This window comes from Vanacampus margaritifer, chromosome 7 (assembly GCF_051991255.1).
Source record: "Vanacampus margaritifer isolate UIUO_Vmar chromosome 7, RoL_Vmar_1.0, whole genome shotgun sequence".
NCBI lineage: Eukaryota > Metazoa > Chordata > Actinopteri > Syngnathiformes > Syngnathidae > Vanacampus > Vanacampus margaritifer.
The window spans coordinates 24,335,740-24,354,588 of record NC_135438.1 but is presented as its reverse complement, the minus strand read 5'-3'; the positions used below and the strand labels follow the sequence as shown (position 1 = coordinate 24,354,588).

At 38.1% G+C, this 18,849-nt stretch overlaps 1 protein-coding gene across 5 annotated transcripts in view; it reads right to left on the bottom strand.

Moving 5' to 3' along the window:
* Positions 1-6,177: 6,177 nt before the first annotated feature.
* sorcs3a (sortilin related VPS10 domain containing receptor 3a) overlaps positions 6,178-18,849 on the bottom strand; it is a 300,196-nt gene continuing 287,524 nt past the window's right edge. For 3 of the 5 annotated variants that reach the window (XM_077570515.1, XM_077570519.1, XM_077570518.1), the window contains 3 exons: positions 14,559-14,664; positions 13,869-14,029; positions 10,008-12,243 (listed from right to left, as the gene is read on the bottom strand). In XM_077570515.1, the coding sequence (XP_077426641.1) occupies positions 12,185-12,243; positions 13,869-14,029; positions 14,559-14,664 (326 nt within the window). In that variant the 3' untranslated portion in view covers positions 10,008-12,184. Of the gene's footprint in view, positions 7,140-10,007; positions 12,244-13,868; positions 14,030-14,558; positions 14,665-18,849 lie in introns of those variants that run through there. The other 2 variants (XM_077570517.1, XM_077570516.1) reach the window with 2 other exon arrangements.

Sequence of the window (18,849 nt, the reverse complement as noted above, 5' to 3'; positions counted from 1 at the left end):
ATTTAATACATGAGGGGTTGATTTTAAATGTGACTTTAAGTATATTTATTTCGATATTAATCGGAATAAAGATGTTTGAAAGTGCATCACATAGAAGTGATGTCATCTAGCAGCAGCCAAATGAAAAGCACCTTCAGATGACGTCGCTCCTAGGCGACAAATTTGCCTGCTTGACTTTTGACTCTAATGGCTCGGTTTGCCTGCTTTTCCATTTATTTTCGCCGAAATGCAACACTCTAGGTAAGAAATGTGTTACTTTTTTTCACGTTACCATGGTGTTTATTAAATATTGCGTACAAATAATACACATTAAAAAACAAAACAACCGAAAACTAATACTGAAACTAACTTAAAGCATTGTGCCGTTTAAAAAGGTAATGTTAAAGCTTTTTTTTACCTCACGCATGCTCCACCAATGCCCAGATAAGTACAAAGAGCCCTAATTGTTTTACTCTGACCGCACCTATCAGCTTTTATCTTCCCTTTATAGTAGAGTGTGAGGACCCTGCGTACTCCACAGTTTCTTTGGGGAGGGGAGGGGCGGACTTTTTCTTACCTTATTTGAAGTCATGTCTTCCTTTGTCAACTGTGGCTGTCGCTTTAAGATCGTGCACGTACTCGCACACACACAATGAATGAGCCTCTCACAGATGCTGCAGTTACGCTTTGGGCCAGAGGTGGCAGTCACGAATAAAAAAAAAAGTGACGACCTGCACCAAGAATCCTTTAAACTAAACTAAAACTAAGCATTAAAAAAACTAAAACTAATAAAAACTAACAGAACTACCCTGAAAACTAATTAAAACTAACTAAATTTAAAATACAAAACTCAAAACGAAATAAAAACTAACTAAAATTATAACAAACTATAACCCTGGTCAAAAGCTGTGTCATAAAGTTCTACAGTTCTACGGCTCAGTATGGGTTTACGGGCTATTCTCAAGGAGTTAAACTTATGTTTTGATATCACTGCAACTGTTGGCTGCTTCTGCATGCACATCAAATGTTGTATGTTATCATAGAATTTGTTTTATATTAACAGAATAACCAAACCTTGGTTCATACACTCCATTGACCTGCAACTGTAGCTGTTCCTGGCCTTCCTGGCTTACTTTTAGCGTATTTCCACTGGAGCCCAGCACCACAGCCTGCTCGGCTCGTTGGCGGGTCAGCTCAGCCCAACCCACGCACGCACTGTGTTTCCACCTCCAATGTGCATCTGAAACGCTGGGCGGAAGTAGTGCAAAACCGGCTGCGACACAATAGTAAAGCGCGGGAAACAACACATAACCAAAACACGGAAGCCATGGAGGACGACACTGCCGAGGATCGGTTGCTTGTTCTGTTTTTTGTGGTGCTTCAGATGTGGCGCTTCTTCAGAGCTCGCATCGCAAGGAGAATCGCTGCTGCGAAGAAAAGGACAATGTTTTATCGTCGGAGAGCACTCGAGGCTATACACGCCGATAGCAGTGGGAGCGATGCAGAAGACAGATACTTGTCAAAAAGGACACGGCTTGTAAGTTTTGTTTTTTTCAACCTCGGCAATGTCCATTACTGATGGCATCACAGGACCGACTGCCAATCAACTGCTCTAGTGTTATACGTCATGTCCTGGGCTCGCTCTGGCTCAACGTAGGTGTGAAGGCTGCGAGCATCTCCGCACGTTCCACTTCCGACATGGTCAGCTGTAATGGAAACGCTTGCCAACACCGAGCTGGCTTCACACAGTGCGGTGCTGGGATCCAGTGGAAATACGCCATTTGTGACAGTTGAACACATTACTCAGGTAATTAACTCCTCTGTACACCCACTTCACATTAGTATATTGTTTTTATTCCTTTTTACTTTTTTGTTGTCTTGTTTTTGGAAAATAACTTATTACTTCCATTACACAGCGGTGCTCAAGGATGTCATGCTGCTGCCAACTAAGGAGCTTTATCTGGGACAGGAGGCTGATTCATTCAGGGGCCAGAATCCCAAACATGCTGTAAGTACCCTGCATGAACTTTGTTCTCAATTGATTTTGAGAGTTAATGTTATGGTACGTTTCGGTGTTTTGTTTCTGCTGTTGGTGCCATTTCTGGCATCAGTCAAGAAAGCATACATATCTCCATGGCAGTGTACCTCCATAAGAAACTCCTCTTGGCTTCCGACTAATAGCCCTGTCTGTTCTGGACCTCTCTCTCTCTCTCTGTAGAAACAAACCATGGATCACCTGCAAAAGCTCATATATATCTCAAAACAGTTTAGCAATGTGTCTCATATAAATAGTCAGCCCACACACAAAGCAGCTGAATCTGTGCCGGATCCGGCTTCAAGCCGGCTGGTCCGCATAACACTCAGGTCCGCACGTCAAGCAGACATGGCAAATAAAGTAAAAACTTTACTCTGTGTTCTTATTTTTTCGATGTTTTCTTTCCTTTCATTTGATGTACTGCTAATTATGTTTGATAGTTAACTTGAATTCCAGACGATAAAGTATTACATGCTTATTGTATTTGTAAATAGTCTATTAATTTCACCAAAAGTGCTTACGTTGTTATTATTAGGATTAAATGTATGTTTTTGTCCCCTTTTGTTTATACTTGTGCATTTTTTGACGAGTGATGTACGTACAGTACATGCTATGTGGTGACGCCATTTGCATGCGCACAAGCTTCCGCCATTCTTGGCTGAGGATGTCAGGTAAGTGTGTTCTCTCTCTCTCTCTTTCTCTCTCTCTCTCTCTCTCTCTCTGTTAATGGTTTTCAATATATGGGTACGGTGTTTCAAGTTAGAATTGTCCCAACTGAACTGTTTTCAATAATTTGTCATTTCATTTCATTTAATTGTATTATTCTCTCGGCCTCTAGAACAGAACCAAAGGCAGCTTGATGACCTGTGCAACATAATCGTGTGTGGACACAAGTGCAACAATTAATTTCCAACTGATCAATTTAAAAATTGTTTGTGATAATTGATTAGTCATGCAAACATGCATTTTTAAAATTAAATGCACAATGCTCTGAATGTCAGTATCACAACAGTAAATGTTACAAAAATTTCTGTAGTCCAATTCAGTTTTTCAATCAAAACATTTGCTTTTCACGTTAGAAAACAAAGCATTTGGCCTTTTTGTGACATTATGGACCAAATAACTGAATTATAATGCTTGTGCAATTTATACAGTCAATTTGAAGTAATGCCCTGTTTTTGTATGGAAAAAAAATCTAGAGATTAATTATTTTAAAAGTAATTTGTTTTTTTCTGTTATTTCCACCTGTAGCAATGAGTCTACAATGTCATAATGCTGCAATGTTTAAATGCCCCTTTATCTAACACTATTCATTGTCATTCAGTCATTGTGTTTTTAATAAATACATTGAAATGAATGAATGAATGAATGAATGAAGCTCCAGGTGTGGGCCAAATGTGGGCCCGAGCAGTTCAAGATGTAGTTTTTGAGAAACTCATGAAGGCTAGATATGGGCTGTACAGCAACAGCAATTCTGTTGCTCTGCGCCATTTCTGGCCCGGACTCGTTCACGCTAATTTTACCTGCCTGTCAATTACAATCATGAATTTATCAAATGTTCCAAGGAATTCAAAACTGGTGTTTACCTACACAATGTAATCATGCAGACATGTTTTGGAGAGAGCAGCCATTAGACTGAGAATCCAACTAATCAGTTTAGATCAGCGAAAACTATTTAATTGGTAAATGCGCTAAATTTGTTGTAAATTGTCTCTATTATTGTCCGAAAGGAAAAATGAACAAATCAAAACAAAACAATATATCACATGTGCCATCATTCATAGTAAAAATGACTTTTCAGGTCAGGAGCTGTCACGCATGCCAGTTAAATTATCTGATAAAAACAGTGGCGCCAGAGTCACATCCCATAAAGGTAATGTCAATCGCAAATGTAGACCAAAAGTACACAATAATAAATTATGTTCAGTAAAACATTGGTACACTTGTGTCTACAGGTAATGAACTATTTTTAATTAATATTCACAGGTTACAGAAAACTGGAGTGTGGTTGGGATGGACCTGATTGGCCCGCTAAAGGAGACTGCCAAACAAAATAAATATATTCTGACGATGTCTGATTTGTTCAGCAAGTTTGTTGTTGCTGAACTACTTCGGTCTAAATCTGCTGTAGAGGTTTCAGCAGCACTTTCATGAAAATTGTATTTGTTAGGCATGGTAAAAAAGTCATATCTGACCAGGAGAGAGTTTGTGAATGAGGTCAGACTAATACACAATCAGATTAACCTATTACTGTTGGATGTATCATTTCAATAGTTGCATCTAATTTATCATGTCAGAGTACCATTACAACAGAACACACAAGCCTCAAACCACTACATCTTGCACATATTTCTTTTCTACTATGTTAGGACAGTTTTGTTGTTTTGCAGCTCAATAAAGACATATTCACATTATTAAATATAAAACATGCAGTGTCAAGCGCCTTCCATCCCCAAACTCACAACCAGGTAAATATGGATAAAATTATGCATTACATAAGAAGTGTAACGTATAAACTGCATAAATCTGCAATTCCTTTTGTCATTGTGCAGGATGAACATACGAATCAAAATAATAAATGTGCTCTCCGACGGTATGTAAATGACCACCACAATGACTGGGATATTCATCTGCAAGCTGTGGTGTATGGCATAAATACTGCCAAGCAGGTATGGTTTTTAAATTCAAATTCAGAATACGAACCCTACTTGAAGACTGTCACGTTGTTGCTTTTAACTTTTTGAGTAGAGCTCTACTAGACACAGCCCTTTCTTCTTATTCTTTCACCGTCATTACCTCCTTCCTGAAATTCTCAACACTTGTCCAATATACTTTGAAATATTGCAAGTAAATGTGTTCGTCTTTGCCAGGACATGGTTGAACTGAATTTATGTCATACTTTTATTTGAAACAGAATTTCCCTCGGCAGACCTCCAGCAATTCCTGTGGCATTTTCATGCCAATGCTAAGGCCCTTTATATTTACGATTTCTGTTGGAGCCAATAGTTTGTTGAATATAATCTTTTTTTGTTTGAAATGGGAATTATGCTACCTCGTGGCCAGGTGTGTTTAAAATAGCACCCTTTGTAGCAGGGTTCACCAATTCCAGTCCTCAAGTTCCGGAGCCCTTCACGTTTTAGATGTTTCTGCCCACTAGCACACCTGATTCATATAATCAGCTCATCAGCATGCCTGATAATGATCCTTAGGTGTGTTGATAGGTGGAAACATCGAAAACCTGCAGGACTCCGGACTTCGAGAACCGGAGTTGGTGAACCCTGCTTTATAGTGTGCATGCAGCCTCATGAATGACCCCAGTTGATTGAACCAGGTGCGCTGATTAGGGGTAGAAGTGTGGAAACTTTGTCAACCACACCTACAGGCTGCATTGTTTGATTTAGATTTAGTGGCTACAGTTTATTTTGATCATAATATTTTGGATTTAATGATCTCGTGCACGCATACACACACAACATAAATACACAATCAACACAATTACATATCACACACACACACGCACACACACACACACACACAAACACACACACACACACGCACACACACACACACACACGCACACACACGCACACACACACGTCTGAACAAAGAAAATGTCCACTCATGGAAAGACAGTGGCCAGAGAGTGGAGACTGAAGTCAACTGAAATAAGTAAGTCAAACAAATCTTTTATGTCTGTGGGAGCGCGTTGGCATAACGTCCTCTTAACTCTTTGACTGCCAACCATTTGCAGAAAAGAGAACATGTGGGTGCCAGCTGATTTAGAGCATTTTGACTGATCTTTCAAAGTCCACAGAAAATGTTGTGTTTGGACTATGGAAACACAGTTTGTTTCTACCTCATTCAGTTTTTCAGTAATCAACAATAGAAAATAGGTTAGTTTCACCCAAATGCTCTGTTTTGGACCAAAATACGTAGAAATCAAGCTTTTTGTGAAACAATATTATTTCATGCACTCTAGTGAATTTGACTTTTTTTTCCCCATAAATGATGCCACAAACACCTAAACAGTGCTTTACTTCTATAAAACACTACCACCAACAATGAAAAAATGTTTTTTGATAGCAAAATAAGTTTATTTACATTCAACAGTGTAACAATTTGACAAAACAATTTGGCAAACTATTTACAAATGTGTGCAACTGCGCATGTGTGGTGTGTGTATGTGTTACTATTTACAATTGTGTGGATGTTTCAACTACACAATTTTTCTTTTTGTGTGGTATATTGTGTAACACTCCCCTGCGTGCAAAGGGACGCAACAGGATTTCCACCACAGATTAGTTTCACTGTGATTGCCCCTTTGCGTGCAAAAATACAAACTATTACACAAAATAGCTTAAAATACACAGTACAAAATAATACACATATATTCCATATAAGAAACAACAATCACGTGCTGTCAACATCAGTTCAGACAATTGTTTTTTTCTCTGAATATTGCTCACACTCCACACTTCACATAACAGAAAAAATTACTCAACAACAGTTACGTGTATTGGCTTTTATATATATATATATATATAAAAAAGAACAAATACGTTTCACTGACTTTTTTTAATCTTCACTCTAACTTCAACCTATAAAATATCTGTATGTGAGCAGCAGAACACAAGAAATAATGAATCACTTTGTCAACAACAGTTCAGAATACTGGCTTTTGTTTTGAGAAATACTTACTACCAGTACTGCATCTTCATACTTCACCGTAACTTTAAAATAACCTGTATATCACAACACACATACACAAAATAATTAATCACATCAGTTCAGCCTACTGGCACAAGTTAAGAGTCATTCAAGTTTCTCAGAGAAAATAATATACAATATTATCAACTGCAAAAATAAACAATATTACACAAAATAACAAAATACAGAACAAATTAAATAATACATATATTACATTACAAAAAAAACAATCACATGCCGTCAACATCAGTTCAGACAACTTGCTTCTCTCAGATGTTACTCACACTCTCCACACTTCACTGTAACATAAGAAAGAATCACTCAACAACAGTTACGTGTATTGGCTTTTATATATAAAAAAAAAATTAACAAATACTTACTCTTATACTGATTCTTTAATCTTCACTCTAACGTCAACCTATAAAATATATGTGTGCAGCAGAACACAAGAAAAAAAGAATTAATCACTTTGTCAACAACAATTCAGAATACTGGCTTTTGTCATAACTATTGAGAAATACTAAGTACTGCATCTTCATACTTCACTGTAACTTTAAAATATCATGTATAACACAACACCAAAAAATTATTACATCAGTTCAGCCTACTGGCACAAGTTAGTCATCCAAGTTGACCAGATTTATGCAATGTAAGGAGCACTGCTATTTTGTGATCACCAAAAAGTTGGAATTGCCCTGAGTACTCAACAGTACTACACAACATATTACTGCACTTGCTCCCTCACACACACGCACAAGCATAATGTGAGATAAAATAACACCCGAAACTTTTGTTTGAGGGTAGGTAACTCAACGTAAGACAGAAATGCTCTACTTTATATTGCAATAGCTATCGTTGTTAGCTAGCTATTTGCCAGAGGGAGTGGGTGGGAGACAAACTTTTTTATTCCCTCGCATTTAATCTGTTTTTGACACTCCAATAACATTATACAAGGTTTTACAGCAAAATATCAATAGATCATTATCACCATAATACTGCCATTTAAACAAGATAGCTTGACCATTTCTTTGAGTCATCCATGTCATGTCTCAAGACACCTTAAGATGTGCCTCTCTTAAGTCAAATTAAATATGTCTTAAGCTGTCTTAAGACATTCAATGTCTTCAAGACACAAACATCTTTGGGGAGCATCCCATGTGCCTTCTCTCTCATTATACCTGCATGTTTCAAGCCATTGTAAGATGTGCATGTCTTAAGACAAAGGAAATATAAGACGTCTTGAAGACATTAAACATCTTCAAGACAGAAATCTGTTTGGGAGTCATCCCATGTGCTGCTTCTGTCATGATACCATGTCTCAAGACATCTTAAGATCTGCATGGAAATATGTCTTAAGATATTCATTGTCTTCAAGACACAAAAATCAGTTTGGGGCGCATCCCATGTGCTGCTCTGTCAAGGAATAGTGTCTTCAAATGTTTGTCTTAAAACGTCTTAATCTTCCAAAATGTCTTAAGATGTCTTGATTTTGTTTATTAAGACATCTTGAGACACGTTGATGGCTGAGTATGTACAGATAGTGGTGTAATCGCTCATCCCTACTACGCACACACAACTCACCCATTCCCCCCGCTCCTGGCACCCTTGGCCTAGGCGCATGTTGGCCGCCGTGCATAAACCACGACAATGGTTTTCGATTTTTCGGCGCATGGCTGCCACCGTCCACCGCCACTCTCCTGTGTGTGTACAACGATATCTAAATAAAATACGGTATTTATCACATAAATACTGCATATTTTTTCAGCAACCGCCCGGCAAAAATTTCACCTCCCGCCATAGAGAAGGACAGCGTTAATGGACTAAAACGGCGAGGAGGGCTAAAGCTATCGTTTATCCGTCAACTTTCCACCTAAGAGCATTGACAGTCCTTTGATGAAAAGGACATGATATACGAGGTGGACATGATGGACTGGCGCTTAAGTGTAAAGGGGGCTTTTTTACTCGGCGACTCTGCTACGTGGAATTACCCCCTCTCTTACATCAGTGAGTGCTGTCAAATCTGATCATACAAAGGCTTTACAAGTTTGTACAATCCAGATTTATTTTCTTTTGTGTGGTCAAAATGCCATCAAAGTTAGCAGTTTCACAGAAGTCTTGGCAGTGTTATTTAGGTATGTTAGCAATTTAGCATCTGCTAATCCGGCCGACGCACCGTCATTTATGCCGTAAAAAGCCTTTATGGTCAGTTATTAAATTCAACTGTGTAATATCTATTAAACCATAGCAGCACAGACGAACAAAACTGATAATTTCCCCCACATTTTGTGGGTGTTAAGTTAGCATCTGCTGATTCATGTACAAAGTGCCCGTTCACGTCTTTTGCCTTAATTTAATTACTATACAATCGAGCTACATCTACACGATGTTGGAAAACGTTCCTTGTTTTCCGTGTGTTCATAATGTTGATTATCAGAATCAGACAATGAGATCGTGAATTCAGGCTTCCTTCGAAGGATTTATTTTCAAAAGCTTTTGAGGCAGACAGAGGCGGCCAAACGTCTTCACATTGTTCTTCCCTATCTGTGCCGCTCCTTCCACGTGCGAACACCAATATACTCGTCCTTCTAAAAAGTTCTTCCCCTTCCTCCCTCTTCTTCTTCTTCCTTTACTGTCCCTCCCTCTGCTGCCCCAAGCAGTCACAAGATAGAAAATAGGAGATCAGATAAAGATTGATGTGTAAACACCTTTTTTTGCCTTTTCTCGTTATGGCAGTTGGTCCACAAGTTTTGTGTTTGCCTTTTACTCAAAGTGGCAGACGAGTTTTCTATGCTGCCAAAATGGCTGCGCTAATGCCCATTTTACGACGTGTGACATCAACGTCTGGATCTCTATTGCCCAGCACCTCTACAACTCGCCAACGGCTCCAAAGCAACAAAAACTTGCGTACGCTAGACAAAAGGAGTTCACTTGGAGCACCACTAATTTCCATGGTCATTTCACTCTTGATGCATCTGAACGTGAGAGTGGAAAAGTGCGTACGCCACGTTTTTGTGCATTCACACCCTTCGTATATAAGGCCTCTGGTGACCTGAGACTCCTTTCTGATGGGCTGCCTTCAGATGGCATTCAGAGTCTGACTTTCATCAGAAGCCACTTGATGTTGTTTTCATGGTTTTGATTAAATATAACTTATTAAAGCAAACTTTTCACACTACCTGCCAGAAGTGTTACTTCTGGTCTGTACCTCTGTTGGATGTGGTCAGAGTGAAGTAATCCCCCCAAAACAACAAAACAAAACAAACCCCAGCATGTTCATATGGATCCATTGACAGTGATGTACAAAAATACATTTATTTTAAACACCTTCAAAATGACATTGTTTTTACCATAGAAATATCCAAATGAAGACAAAATACATCAGTTACAGATGGTACATGCAATGGGGAGTTTTAGAGCACATCATAACATTACATTGTTTTGGCTTTCTGTAATCTCACAAAAACCAACAGTTTCCACCAAGCGTTACATTTCAGTTTAGGTCACTGTGGTAGGTTTATAACGATGAAAAGGAAAAAAATATATATTGTGCGTGTGTAATTGGCATGATGACAATACCTATGTCAACTAATGTCATCACACTAGTGTGACCTCATTGCAGCAAGACACAAGCACAGTATCCTATACTTTTGGCAGCTCCATGAATCCTAGCATAGTCTACCAAATTTTAAAAATGCCATTGTCAGCCTGAAAGATGGCACTTAACATAATTGATTGAAAGACCTGGTGTGATGACAGACACTATGATATATCTACAAATGATATATCTAAATTAAATGTGAATTATTGTATTCCTCATTATTGGCAATCATACCTCCATGTATATGCAGTCAATAGCATTATCCAATATAAGTTAGAATGAACAATTTAAGTGAGAAGAAACAAACTCTACATTATTTAATGTACAAGGAAATGTATAAAAGGATGAGGACTTAAGTTTGTGATTATGATGCTTAGAAATATAATATATCATCAATCATGTTACTGAAGGCCTCAATACATTATTAGCTTAGAAAAACTTAAAATGGTATGTAATGATATACTGTTACTTTAAGCAGGGGGAATTACAGATCAAGTGCAAGTTCTAGCAATGAGTCTTTCAGTCAATCGTTTATCATTTCTGAATATGCTAGAAAACAAGCCTACACTTGTCTCGCTGTGTCATCTTTCTAAAGCATGAAGAATTAACTTTGACATTGTTGGTCCAGCACTCTAAAGTACAGAATTCTATGATAAGATAGATGCTCGCTTTTGAAAGCTTTGCCATTATGATCTGAAGCTTTGCATTGCTTGATGAATAATGAAAGATAACTAAAAATATGCATTTTTCTTTTTCTTCTTTTTTTTTACAAAATGTTCCAAAATGACTGTACAACTGTGTAACTATAACACATGGAAGGTACATTTTCAATGGGTAAATACTTTGATGACTGGTAACCCTAATGATGTACTTGTTTTAGCTTTTGCTCTTAGACAAGTTCAGATTTTTCATTCACTGACAAATGCAATAATGCAGATTAATTATCTCAGCATACATTCTATACACAATACAAAATGAAAGTATTCACATTTAACATGGCAATTTTTGCAAATGTACATTTAATTTCCAGAAAATTTAGGTTATGAAAATGTGTAGAAAGAGATATACATTTCGCACAAGATATGTCAAGAAGAGTACGACGCTTAAAATAAGCGTGTTTTTTTTTATTGAATTTTTTATGACTGACTGAAAAATAGCTATTTACAATAATTAATTATCTACATGAATATAATCATCAGTTGAAACAGGCACTGGCCAATGACCTCATTAAAACAAAGCTGACGTGTTCTTTTCTTGACAGACTTTCAAAAGCAGACTATTTGTCTGATCTTTTGCCATGACACACGATGGACCTTTAAAAAGCTAGATGGTATATACAGGGTAGGTGACAGTAGTGTACTGTTTGTATACTTGGACATTGTTGTTTATACACAAGCAGAGATGATTTCTGAAGCAAAGTATTTTTCTAACTTTACAAATCGCTGGCGTCAGGCAGAATCCTCATACCGCCAAAATCATCACATTTCAGGAGACCACAAAACGGCATGTTTGTTCAACCATTAACATTTCATTTTCCACACGTTAGATTGGTCAATAATTTGTCAAAATACCATCCACACATGTGGCCTGACTAATAGTATAGATTTGTGAAAAAATATGAAATTGACCAAATTGTGACAAAGGAGGTTTCGGCCCAACACCAGTGAAATGTAGTGTGTTACCTTGCTGATACACGCACACAAATGATTGATGTCTTATCATTAGACAGTCAAATAATCTCATTGAATACATTGATTTGCTGCATGGATGTTGAATATTACTTCCATGCACGGCTGTAGAAATTAGGTCTCTTAGAAAACTATGAACTAAGAGAGACCACTTGACACAAGATAGCACGCTCTAGTCTACACACTCGTACAGTTTGGGATCTCCCTTGTGCTCTCACGGGCATTTGCGACTCCCCCTGAGAAGACAGGATACAAAAAATATATATAAGCAGAAGAAGTGATAGTACAACTATTGTACCGTTGAACAAATGTGTGTTTGACAATAACTATAAAAAAGTAATTAATTCATGTACACTTGTATCAAATAATGGTAAACCATGGTAAATATATATAATTGATCAAAGAAGGGTGGTTTGTTATTGAATATTTGATTATCTTTGAGGTCAGTTACTGTCTGTCTACCATTCAAAAGACTGGGGGGTCACCAAGAAATGTCTTTATTTTTGAAAGAAAAGCATTGTTTTTAAATGAAGATAACTTTCAGAAACATACACTATACATTGTTAATGTGGTAAATGACTATTCAAGCTCCAAATGTCTGTTTTTTGGTGCAATATGGCCATCTCCAGCAACTATCACGACAGTGTTCTAAGGGTACAAGGTGTTTTGCTCATTGCGTCAGAATGCTAATGAGTATTAGAAAACCCTTGTGCAACTTGACAAAGTGTAATTTCTGCAGAAATTGCGTGGGAATGCTTAATGCTATTAGCTGAATGCTAAGATTTGAATCCATGTACTTATGAACTAAATTGAAAAATAAATTATGTGAAAATTAAATATTTTTAATTGTAGTTAAATGACAAATGAATAAAAATAAAACTTGAACTGCAATCTGTCAAAGGTGGGTTTTTAATCATTTCAGAGAAATTGTAATCAATTTCCTGATATGTTAGTCAGTTGGTATCGAACCAACAAATGTACTAAAATGTGGTTCAAGCGGGGTTTGTATTATATGGGCATTTCGGATGTAATGTGGGAGTTTTTGCACATTGAAACAGTGCATTCCCACAATAATGTTAGCACAGGCTATTCCATGCGAGAAATTGCCAAATAACACAAAATTGCCTGGTGACACCAAACTTTTGAACGGTAGTGTAAATCTTCAGCTGAAGTTGTACAGTATGTGCCACAGTCACAAAGATACAAATTTTGATTATGAAAACTTGATGTGATTGGAAATTTATTAAACAAAGACAAAACAAAAATACTTGTGAAATACACAAATAAGTGAGTATAAAAACATTCATGTGGTGGATTACATCTTCAGGTTTGTAACTGTTTTCCACAATACTGTAGGATTTAAGAATTGAATGTGCGCAAAAAAGAAAAGAAAACAATTATCACGGCCAGGTGGCCTCCAATAAAATGTAGCTGGTAAAGATACATTGAGACTAAATTGAAGTCAAATAAAAATGAGAAGAACAAAAAATTGCTTATTTTCTACTGAGGTTTATTGTACAGTAAATTTAATTGTTGAGCATTTGCTGACAACTGACCAACACTGTCACTTCCAAGATGTCGGTGTGCATGTGCTGTCTATATTTTGGGCAGACTTTAAGTATTTATGCATTTTGAGTAACCACAAAGTCAATCAAAGCTGAGAATTGTAATAATCTGTACTTTATTTTGCAGTTATGTCCCAAAGGACAGGTTAAGAAGTACTGTGGATTCATTTTAATGTCCTATCTGTCTATTGTTTATACAACTCAACTCCATTAGATTTTTAAGATAGTATAGTATTTAACTTATTGGATGATTTAAGGGTTGAGCCTGATATGAGTGAATTGTGGTTATAACTTACTTTTGACTCTTGCATCCAGTTCTTTCTCCATGAGTTCTTTGGACGAGGAGAACTTATTCAGTGTTATTGTTGGCGTATTGTCACCTTGGCCCACCGAGCTAATCATCTCTTGCTCCTTCTCCTGGTTCACCTCTGCGTATATGTTTATCCAAGGTATTTTTCTAAAAGTTTGCAAAAGGAAGCATTAGAACTAGAAATATAGTCATGTGTGTGCAGAGTAAAAAAAAAAAAAACAAGCACACATTCCCCTTTCACATTAATATCATTTCCAGGGAACATTAATTTTAGTTATTGATTGCAAATTTGAGAAGTATTTCTCTTTAAACTAATGGGTAACATTCCATATTCATTATTAATATTAATGACTTTATTATTACTTTTATTTTATTAATTTAGAAAGAGAGAGAATTCTATTAGCACAGTATGATTATCTTATAGCACAAATAAGGCACTTGCACTAAAAGATGGTACAGTAGACACTGCATTGAATTGCTGATGATATTTTCTTATCTTACATGTAGTGGAATGATGCTGCCTGCGGCCTAAAGGGAGATGTAAAAATGTGGTTTCCAGACAAGACCGTAAACGATGAGCCAAGACAGTGCTTACATGGCATCATCAAAAATGGATTCAAATCATTATCATGATTCTATTGTGGAGAAAGTAAACACAATCACAAACTATTTGTACCTCTTGAATTTGTAGATGAGAAACACCGCAAGGCCAAGGAAAACCACTGATAGGAGCATCAGCATAGCAGAGCTCCTATGTCGAGGGTTCGAGTCCACCAAGGGTGCTGTAGGAACATGGAGTCATTTTAATATTGCTACATTAGCAATCCTTTTCTTTATGTATGACCACAATTCAGAAGCAAATGTTTATAAATGCTTCAGTCAAATGATGGATAGCTAAATGTACAGTCCTGTAGTACACTGAGGAAAATTAAGTTAACCAGACCAATCATCTGCTGCTGTTGACTGCTGTAAGACTGATGCAGCTGCCAATGTTCTGCAAACACATTTCTGACGATAGCAGGAAGAGGACAGTTTGAAAAACACATTACACTGAAACATCTACTTTTAAAGTGATTTGACTTGATGAATGAAATGAAACAGAGACTGACCTATGGGTAATGCTTTCCTCAATGACATCATAAAGAGATTAAATGAGGGATTTTGCAAGTGCTTGGGACCCAAATGGCAGTCACCAAATCGAGAGATTAAAGTACTATGAGACGATTTAAACCAAAATCTTAAACATTTGCTTTGTAATTATGTGCTTAAATGCTCATATTCTTTGCGTCTTATAACAGGGTTTATGTCTCTGTATAGCAATAGCCCTTAACTAGTCAGGGTACGGTGCAATGCCAGGGGGGCGTGTGTGAAATCAGGGAACATATTTATTTGTAGGTACTAGAATAAAGTGTAATTGTACATCCACAACAGTAGGTGGCAATGGCGCTCTCATTATTATTATCTCAATTATTACTCCTCTGCAGAGGTGTACTACTACAATTTTATAGACAAATGATATCGTTTATAATTGTGGGTTGTGAGTCAAAATATTTTCTTCATCCTTGAGAGGCATAACAAAAAATAATTTAGAACTACTGCTTTTTAGTCACATGCTTTTGCTTATAGTGGTGATTACATTAGTTATCACTGAACGTGAATGAGAATTGTATGCTTCAATCCCCGTATCCTTTTTGTATCTTTTGCATTTCATTGTGTTTGACTGGTGATTTGGGCTCGTTTTACAAAACACATGAATGAATGGGAAGGAAGATCTACTGAGCTTCATCTTTTTAATGAATTGAGGGAGGAGTTGAAAAAAGCTGCAAGTGAAGGAGAATCAGGAGAGTCCGGGCTTACAGTGTAAAATATGCTTGGTGGTGAATAACATTGGATTTCGAGATAGATGTGTCAAAAATGTTCTCTCCTGAAAAGGTCTGTTGTGTTTCACAAGGGGCCACTTTGCTACCTGCTCCAGGACTCATCCGCAAAGGCTAGGTACATCAAAGATGAGCCCTGAATGTGTTGCGGTATAAGGACGCAATGCCAACGACTAGACTGAACTCCTTGGCAAGTACACCCTCCACTCAGGAATGTATAAAGGCAGTGTCCAGTGGCTCCTTCAGAATTTCAGCTGGTCGGCTTGATTGCCCAGGCAGAAAGCAACTGGAAAGAGGTGTGGGACTCCACGAGGACGGCTACGTGGGTTTCATCCTGCAGAAGTAGTCCACTCCTGGCACCCAAATGTACCACCTGCAGCACTACCTGAGAATGCAGCAGTCCCATGCTGCTGCCACGCCTGTGTCTGTGTATCTACTTGGTAATTTCTCATGGTTTATTTAGTTTGTTACACAACTGTTTTAAGGGCCTCTAAGTCATCTCTGGTGCTGTAGAAGAAGCTTGCCAACACCCTTATTACAATCAAACACCGAGCTGCCACCGCCGCACGAGTTGGATGTGAAAGAGAGGTTACACACCAAATTCTGTTGAGCAAATTTGACTATTTAGAGTGGGACCAAATAGACTCAGTTTTAGAGTAACATTTAAACTTGTTAGTGAGTAAAATAAAGAATTATAAAAATTTAAATAAAAGTCACTCAAGGGGTGAGGAATGAACTCACAACCTTCAGCTTGGGAGACTGTCACACTACCACATGAGCTATGCCACTCCAAACTATCCGAGAGGAGACCAAACACATTGTTTTTGGTTTCTTGGAGTTACTAAGATTCTAGCTGACACACACGGTCACGTGTGGCAGTCTCCCAAGCTGAAGGTTGTGAGTTCGTTCATCAACCCTTGAGTGGCTTTTATTTATTTATTTTCAATTCTTTACTTTCTTCCAAGTGTAAATGTTACTCTAAAACTGAGTCTACTTGGTCCCACTCTAAATAGAGTCAAATTTACTCTACAGAATTTACTGTGTACATTAATACTTGCGTTTAAGCGCAATGTTTATTGTTTTTTTGTTTGTTTTGTCCTCTTGTCTTTAAACACTGTTTCCTCTAACCTCCTCGCCAACGCTGCTGTCGCCGAGCCCACTACTCAGTGCCTGCACCGGGCCCGTCAAGGCAAGTGGGTGGGTAAAGCAGAGGGCAAATCTCTTGAATGTGAGCTCTTCCATGAGCACCGGAAGAGAGCGTGTTCTTGACACTCAGCTCTTGTGGCACTCTCCAACCGAAGGTAGCCAGACGGCCAACGTTACAGCGATGAACGTCAGCCACCCGCCACTCCAAGAGACTCCATTCCTAAAATCATAGATGAGGTCTTGGACAAGCAGCTTGTGAGGCACCGAAGAGATGCATGCATATCTCTCTCTCTCTCTCTCTCTCTCTCTCTCATATTTATATTTATATTTATATATATATACACACATATATATAACGTAAAGACTATTCTCTATTCCCATGTGCCATATTCTTGTTTGTTATTGATGCTTGTACTGCAATATTAGTATAGCTCAGACTACCGGAGAAAAAATTATCATATGTTTTTACATACTTGGCCAATAAAGGTGAATCTGATTCTGATTCATTATGTGTTGCCATTGAGGGCTTGCAATTATGTCATGTTCTGTTACTTTGAGTGTGCTATTTACGAGTTTGTGAACGCAACACTGGTGTGTTTGCGTCTTTCCTTTTTAAACACGGCCATACAAAACTATCGTACACGCTCAACTAAAGGCTCGCTCTCCTCACCACCGAACCAACCGATAGGCAGCCAAACCCTGACTCAATTCACCATTGTAATTTGTATAACAGCACAATTTGTCTTCAGCCGTCGCGATCTTTAAAGAAAGTGCTCTTGAGTCACACGGCTTGATATTAGGAAATTGCAATGTCACAATGTCCTTTTCATCAAAGTGAGATGTGAATTCACTGCTATAAACGGTAATTTGCTCTGAATTGAGAAAATCCTTAGCTTGCCGCTGCTACCCTGAAACCATGACAACGTACACATTAAAGCCATAACTTTTAGAGCGCTGCTATTGGTGGCGGCATTATACCGAACTGTTTCTTCTTGGAAGGGCAGAATGGGAATACATTCTAAACAGATTCTTTTATACACACTATTGAGAACATTTATAATAACATTTTGTATTGTTGGAGCCATTGGCAAAAGGGACAACGGAGGCAAGTGGGGTGCAAGGGATTTAGTATGGGTGGCATCTCCCACCCCTTGCCAAGCTGTAAAACTGGATATGCACTCTGGTGGTGGTAAACTATACAAGTAGCCACAACTGCCCTGAGGCCAGCTGATTGAGGCGTAGCTGCCATTTGCGCCTACGGCCATTTCCACGACCAACAAACATTCGCACCAATCATACACCAGTGTGAGTGGCACTAGAGCAGAGGTGGGCAATCTCGGTCCTCGAGGGCCGGAGTCCTGCAGGTTTTTGAGGTTTCTCACTTCCAACACAAGCTGATTCCAATCAACAGGATAGTTATCAGGTTTATTTAGAGCTTGCTGATGAGCTGATCATATATCAGCTGTGTTGGAGAAGGGCAACATGCAAAACCTGCAGGACTCCGGCCCTCGATGCCCACCTCTGCACTAGAGGCAGTGTGTGTGAAGTGTCTCACCCAAGGATACAACAACACGTGACTTGGAGGCAGTGGGAATCCAACAGCTGACTTATAGGTTACTGGACGACCTACTCTACCTCCTGAGCCACTGCTGCCATTTGACTTCAATATTTAAAAACAAGAATTTGTTGATTTATTTATTTATTTTCCAATTCTGAACTCTGCCTTAATTTTCCAGGACATTTTTTTGTATAATTATTTTCAGTTAAACACTTGATTTAATGATGTTCAGAATTTTCAGGCAGGCATTAAAGAGCCTTCACCGTTTTAAATAAACTTTTCTGCCCTGTGTATTTTCAAAGGACGTCTCTTCCTCACTGATGAATTATTTGTCTTGCTGATAAGTCATGGTTTTACAATAACCAGTGAAGTAAAGTGAAGCAAAA